Raw genomic sequence first — 7,352 nt, 5'->3', positions numbered from 1 at the left:
TTTTTTTTTTTTCCGCTCCATTTTTTTTTTTCAAGTCGATTTTATTTAGAGGCGGCGCCAGGGCGGCCGCGGAGAAACGTGACACACCAGCCCGCTTGGAGGGGTTTCGGACAGAAGGGAAGGAGCCGCGCCGCGTCGTCCGCCTCCCAGCGCGCCGCGGGCACTTCTCCCGGGCCTCCCCGAACTCTCCCGCGACCTCTGCGCGCCCTCCGGCCGCCTTCCCCTCCTCGGCTCCGGACAACTTCAGGGGTGGGGTGCAAAGAAAGTTTGCGTCTGCTGCCGCCGCCTCCCGCCTCGGCCTAGGAGGCTCGCCGCCCGCGCCCGCCCGCTCGGCCTTGCCCAGGACTGCGTCCTGCCCGAGACCGCCACCATGAACAAGCTGTACATCGGCAATCTCAACGAGAGCGTGACCCCCGCGGACTTGGAGAAAGTGTTTGCGGAGCACAAGATCTCCTACAGCGGCCAGTTCTTGGTCAAGTCCGGCTATGCCTTCGTGGACTGCCCCGACGAACACTGGGCGATGAAGGCCATCGAAACTTTCTCCGGTAAGAGTGCACCCACCTCCCCGGAAAAAGCACCGCGAAATGCCTAAACTACGGGGACCTGCTCCTCTTATTTCCTTGCCCGCCAACTCCTCTCTGCCCCCGGCCTGCGGGGCTTGGCCTCGGTACCGACTCCCATCCACCTTCTCCGACGCCCCCTGCGTCCCCTCGCTGGCCCCTCGCGCGGAAATATCCGTCTTTCCTCGCCCCTTCCTCTTAGCCCGAGATGAAGAGCTGGAGGCTTTAGTGAGGTGATTCTCCTAGCCCCCAACCGACGGGGCGGGAGCCCCTGTTGGCAGGAGTTGGGGGGGGCTCGCCACCGAGGCGAACTCAGTCTGGGCGCCCTACGTCAGTCCCTCGGTGTCCGAGGCTGGACGCCCCCACCCCGTGCGCACCCCCTCGCCTTCCTCCGCCGTAGGCCTTTCCGGGCTGGGAAGGGGTCCCCGCTCCGCTCCCGACCTCCAGGGTTTCCGTGGGGACGGCAGCCTTCGGGCCTGACCTGAGAGGAGCGGGGTCCCGCCTACCGCCCAGGGCCCGGGGCTTGAGCCATTTTGATTTGAAAGTGGGGCGTGAGCGGGGTGGCGCGGCGGCGGCGGCGGCGGCGGGTCGCCATGCTGCTTCCCGAGACGCCCAGGCTGGGCCGAGAGGAGCGCGCGGCGGCCGCCGGGGACCCTCCTCGCGGGGCCCAGCTCCGTTCCCCCGGACCTCGCCAACCGGCCGGCCCCGACAGGTGACCACCCCGCCGCCCGAAGCCCTTCTCCCTGGTTCGACAGGAAAATAAAGTTTCATTCTGCAGCCCCACCCCCACCCCCCGCCACAGACTTTGGGAGAAACGGGGGAGCCCTTTCTCGGCCCCTTCTCCCCACATCTGGGAGCCGTAAAGGCAGCCGGCCCACACGGACGGACGCCCTCGTACCTCCCCCAGATCCGGCTCCCAGAGCCGTCCACTACTCGGCTACCTCAGTGAGAGAACAAAACAAAAATTCAGAAAACACGGTAATGAATTTAGAGAGTCCACCATTCCCCAGGCGACCTTTTCGCATCCGGCTGCGGAACCCACTACCTGGATTCCTAGGAAGATCTCAAATCCCAGTAACTCCTGAATTACTCTGATTTCTCCTTCCTTTTGCCGCTCCCCCCCCCCCCCCCCCCCGCCGTCCAAGCTCTCATGTTGTCTTTTTCAATTTAATCTTTAGGGAAAGTGGAGCTGCAAGGAAAACGCCTAGAGATTGAACACTCCGTCCCCAAAAAACAAAGGTAGGAAAGAGCTCTTCTCTGGGGAGGGGGTCAGCCTGGGGGCGCTGAGAGGCTGTGTTCAGGGGTCCATAGTGTCTCCACTGGAAGAAACCAATTACTGGCCTTCCCACCCCCAACTCCGGATGTTGGGGGCAGGGAGGGAAGATTGGCTAAGATCTTGTAATGGGTGGTTTACAGCTTGTAAAAAAAAAAAAAAAAAAAGCTGAGGCTGCGGTGGGCTAGGAGATGTTACTTGGAGAAGTAAAAGCGAGAAAAATCAATAGAGGAGGAACCTTGTGGAGTTTGTTCATGGTGTGTGGGACCATTTTTGTGGGGAAGCTAAAAATCTTTAGAGAGTTGAGACTCATGGACATTCAGCAAGTTTCTAGCAGGACTGTTTTTCCCCCCCTTCCCTCACCATAATTCTTAAGTGGATTGGGAGGGGGTCCCCTTTGACTCCCTAGGGGAAGTGGAATGAATTCCTGCCACCCAAAGAATTCTGTGCTTTATTTATATTTCTGCAACAGGCAAAGACATTATTTTTTCACAGACACCTATCTCTAGTCCCTCCCATCACACATCCTCCCCTCCCAACTGGATTTTGCAAATATGCTTTGGCTGTACTATCCTTTCTGAGCCCCCCACCCCCACTCCTTCAGTCCATTGTTGCAAGGGGACCGACCATCTGGGGTGAGAGCTTTGTGTTCAGGCTGTGAGCTGGGGCTCTTTGGAGGGTCTAGAACTCCCTGGATGAATTGTGTGTGTGTGTGTGTGTGTGTGTGTGTGTGTGTGTGAGAGAGAGAGAGAGAGAGAGAGAGAGAGAGAGAGGGAGAGGGAGAGGGAGAGAGGGAGAGAGAGAGGGAGAGAAAGAGAGAGTGTGTTCCAATACCTTCCTATCCTCACTTCAGCAAAGGGGGTAACTCTTATCATGTTATCCCCAAAGCTGATTCATGGTTCAGATCTTTCATTGAACTCTGGCTGGGAAGTATAAGGGCAGTCTTTCTGCTTTCTCAGACCTGACTTTAAACATGATGACAGTGCAGAGTTTTCTCTCATGTTGCAGCCCCCAGTAAGTCTTTGATCTTCTCCTCGCTTTCTCCCCTCATTTCAACTGGAAACTTGCTACATTTTAGAATAGTTCCTGGCCTTTTCTGGGTGGGAAGGTGGAGGTGGGTGGCTGTGTTTTTCTGAAGGCAGTTAAGAGAGTCTAGAAAGTTTAATGTGAGAAAAATCTGTTCCGTGGTTTAGCTTGAGATACTTAAGTAACTTGGAACTATTGTTTCTATAGATGATCAATATGGCTTGTAACTATGTTTATAGAGCTTGTGATGTAACCTCAAGTGCTTGAAATACTTTGTTATTGGAAAGGCAATTAAGAGTTAGGAGTAAAGAGACAATAAAATCGGAAGAAAGAAAAAAAGTCTTATTTATTATTTGGAAGCATTTCCTGGAGATGGGAATGAGAGAGCTATGTACACTGACATCAGTAGATCTACTGAGAAGATAGTGGATATTTGACCTGAAAGCTAAGTGTTTGAAACATGTTGATGGACAATAACCAGAATAAGTGGAATTCTGAAATATATGGAATTTTTTTCTTTTGCTCTAAAGGATGGTTTAAATTTTAAAGGGAATAAAGTGATAAGCAAGAAAATAGCAAAATGTGATGAAATGGAACGCAAAACATTTATATTTTAATTTTCATGGTGCACAGTGTTTATGGATCTTTTCCCCTAAGCCATCTGCTCGCTTTAAAGCCATTTTTAGGCTCCTTCTTGTTCCCTCCAAAATGTATTACTGAGGGCTCCTTTGAGTTGGGAAGGGGTGGGTTTGTGAGGAGTGGGTACAGAATCTTCCCTTCCACACCCATATTCAATCTTTTGTGTATCCTCCCCCCCTTCCTGAAATAATTTTTGAGCACAAACATTGAGTCAGTTGTGTTTTTTTTTTTTTCTGAGTGGTGGTAAGGCATTTCATTTTTCTAGAATGAATCAATTTTTGAAGTTTTAGGATTTAAAAAAAGAAAGTTTGTTTTCATGAAGTCAGTTTGCTCTCTATCATTTTGTGTTCTTTGAGGAAGCATGTTGTGTGTGTTTTTAGTCTGTCTGAAAGTATTTCTTCAGTTGGTTTGTTCCTGGCGTTTTCAGTCTCATGATGTATAGAACAGGAACTAGTTAATTAATTATGACTAATATATTTTAAGCAAAATGAACAATGGTGCATATATATATATATATATTTTGTGTATATATATATTGTTTTTACTGTTTAAAATAGTACATCTTCTTGATGTACTCAGTTCCAAATGAATTATGACTTTTTAAACATTTCTAAGAGATTCATAAAAACCTGGCAACCTAAATGTTCCTCTTTTTTTTTTTTTAAGAGGGGGGTTATCAAAATGATAAAATATTTTTTAGCAGTTAACTCTAACTGATTTTGAATTATTAATATATTTTGTTTTAGCCTTGTATCTATTTGCTAAATATAATTTATTCCTTTTTAAGAACTCAAGAGACTGAACTTTAAGTTGAAAAACTGAAAACATTAAGTTGAATTTTTAAAATGGGTGGCGTTAAATTTCTCTGAGATGACCTTCCCAAATACCCTCTTAGTCAGTGTTGGAATTTTGGTCAAGAGTTTCAGCTTATTGTTGAGAATTTGTATATATTCACTGTCAAATATTAGGACAAAGGAGGAAAACCAAAAGCATTTTAAAGACAGTTGTGAAAAGGATTTGTATGTTTTTTTTGTTTGTTTGTTTTTAAGACACTTGAGTAGTTAAGGTAGAGGGGTATCATGTTAGTGAGGCTTGGGTATTTGGGGAGAAAATTCCTTAAAAGGGAATTAAATTTTTGTTTCATTTGCCACTGTGTGTGCCTTTTTCTAGAGGAATGTGGCCTAAAGATAGCATACCTCCTGTCCACTGGTGTCATCAAAATAAAAGTTGTTGCTGTTAAGAAAAGTAGTGAAGAGATGTACTGCATTTCTCTAGGTGAAATGTGTTCAAGTTAAAGACTTTGATTTCCTTAGGCAGATTAATGGTTGTTTTCTCTGACTTAAAATGAGGTGGGCTAATAACACTTTCCCTTAAATTTCTAAATATCAAAAAGCACACAAAAATTGGTCTCCTAGCCCTATAAGTGTGAGAACTCTCAGAAGAGAAGTATTCAAACTTAATTCTGATTTTATGGTTTAATTTTCTGAAGTTAGTTGCTTTAAAAATCTCTGCAAAGGGATGTCTCGTAAGTGGCAAAAATATTTTTAAGTGATTTGCGGAGACTCTGAAGAAATAATTGGATCACTAAATGTTTTCAAAACAGACAAAAATTTTGCCTTCAGAAATGGGTTTGCCTTTAAGGAAAATTGTTCTTATGGGCTGAAAATTAATTATGGGGGTTGTTAAGAAACAAGGGAATGTCTTTAAAAAACAACTGTAAAGAAGGACAAGTACTAGGGTGGGAGTACTTGCAGGCACTTTTGCCTTAGTGGTTATGGTTGAAAGATACGTCTGACCAGATAATCAACTAGTAAGTTTAAAGTAGAAACGGTTTGTGACACTTTTAGTAAAAAGGTTTTCTTACTAATATCAAGTTTTTGAGTTTTAAATAAGTTGATTCTTAATTTTTCTGCGTTCTTTGGAGGAAAGGTGGAAATCAGTTCACTTTACCCATTTTAATTTTCACCTAGAAAATAAATGTTTACAAATTCATAAATTAAGTTTTTTTCACTGGTAGAGAAATCTTTAACTTGTTATTTAGTGCTCAGTATTTCAAGGTGACTTTCCTAAAGACAGTGGTATATGATTATCCTTTGGAAGAGTTGTAGGTTTCCAGAACACTTTATTTTCTAACCCAAAGTAGAAAGATGAAATTTTACTCCAGTGGTTTCCCAGATGGAGAACTTTTGAGTAAAGAGGGGGAAGAATTGTAATTCCCATCACTAATTTATTCAAAGTATAGTTAGCTGTTTCAAATGTAAAGTTTTAATGGCATAGATTTTGCTGGAACAAGAGCAAAACATTCTTTCTTGTAATTATGTTTTAGAGACAAAATACATGACATTCCCATTGGAAGAATCTTGATTCAAAGGTCCAGAGCTTCTAATCTTTTTAAATTACCTTAATATATGTTATTTGAACCATATTTTATGTGTTTGGGTACTTTTAAGGCTTATTTTTTGAGCTTATTTATTCTATAATGTGTAACAGCCAGTTGACAAAGATACCATTGAGATTGGCTAGTGAGTATAAAATTTTAAAACATTAAAATTTTAGTTAAGTGAAAAGAGGGAGACCTAAGTGCTATTTGTGGAAGTCTAAGGGTTTTTGTGTTGAAGAGATATGTATTGGTTGTACCTGTGTTGGTTTTCGTGTGTGTGGGGGGGGTGGTAGTGTTGGTGATGTTGTTATTAGAATAAATGTATGAAGCAAAGGCGTTTGAAGAACAGACATTTTGCCAGCTGTTAGAATTTAAATTCAGTCTTGTTCGCTCCCCATCCTCTTAAAAGATTCTTAAAATGTGGCTAATGCCTTCCAGAAAGTGCAGCTTAGATTTTGGGATGGGAGTGTTTGGGAGAGAAAAGAGGAGGAGGAAAAAAGCAGCAGGGGAGACTGGAAAAATCAGACGAGTTAGTCCTGGGTTGGAAATTCCAGACGGGGAGAAAAAAAGAGAGAGGGAGAGAGAGGGAGAGAGAGGGAGAGAGAGAGAGAGAGAGAGGGAGAGAGACAGAGAGAGAGAGAGAGAGAGAGGAGAGAGAGGGAGAGGGAGAGGGAGGGAGATGGGGGTTGGGGTGGATTGCCCGCTTCCCTTTTAAAGAGGAGCGGCTAGAGGCGCACAGCGACCCACGGGAGGAGGGGGTCGCAGACACCAGGTTTGGAAGACGGGTGGTAGATTCAGACCAGGGCAAGGCGATTTTTGCTTTCGGAGTTGCCTGCCTTCCCTTCGCTTTTTCAAAAAACAGAGAAAGTCGCGGCGGCGCTGGAGGCGCTTCCTGGAGAGCCCGCGCCGGCCCCGCTGCCCTTCCCCGCCCGCCGCAGACCAAGCCCAGCCCCGGCCTCGCAATCTCTGCCCGCTCCGCGCAGGGGCCCTCGCCTGCCTTTGAACCAGCCCCTACCCGGGAACATCCGCAGGCCTGGGTCTCCGACGAGGGCTTCCTTTCCCAGGGTCCCGAGACCCCTGGCTGCGGCGCGCCGGCCCACAGCCTCGCCTTCGTCCTGGGAGCCCCCAGATCCCAAACCTCGCCGCGGCTTCCCCAGCCTTCCCCACTGGGAGAGGTCCCAGGCCCCGCGGTGCAGACCTTCCAGCGCCCGCGCTGTCTCAAGCCCTTTACATTCTAAGGCAAAAGCTAAAGGCTGGAGGGTGATTGTGGAGTGAAGAGTCAGGGGAGGGAGGAAAAGAGCAGGTCAGGGGAAAGTAAGAGGATGGAGAGGTGGAGAGAAAATGGAAGTCCATGTTAACTGTTGCCCTCTCCCAGGAGCTGAGGCCCCTTGGCCATGGGGCATAGAACCTTGGAGAGTTAACAGCGTCGCATAATCTGTAATCTTCAGTAGATAGACTGTGTGTCCCCATGTTC

General features: G+C 46.6%; 1 protein-coding gene across 3 annotated transcripts in view; it reads left to right on the top strand.

Moving 5' to 3' along the window:
• Window positions 1-370: 370 nt before the first annotated feature.
• Window positions 371-7,352, top strand: part of IGF2BP1 (insulin like growth factor 2 mRNA binding protein 1) — a 38,190-nt gene continuing 31,208 nt past the window's right edge. For all 3 annotated transcript variants that reach the window (XM_067714013.1, XM_067714012.1, XM_067714010.1), the window contains exons 1-2: window positions 371-545; window positions 1,739-1,799. In XM_067714013.1, coding sequence (XP_067570114.1) covers window positions 371-545; window positions 1,739-1,799 — 236 coding nt within the window. The remainder of the gene's footprint in view (window positions 546-1,738; window positions 1,800-7,352) is intronic.

The sequence above is a fragment of the Pseudorca crassidens genome, chromosome 19, assembly GCF_039906515.1.
Source record: "Pseudorca crassidens isolate mPseCra1 chromosome 19, mPseCra1.hap1, whole genome shotgun sequence".
NCBI classification, from domain to species: domain Eukaryota; kingdom Metazoa; phylum Chordata; class Mammalia; order Artiodactyla; family Delphinidae; genus Pseudorca; species Pseudorca crassidens.
This window is presented reverse-complemented; position numbering and strand designations above follow the sequence as displayed.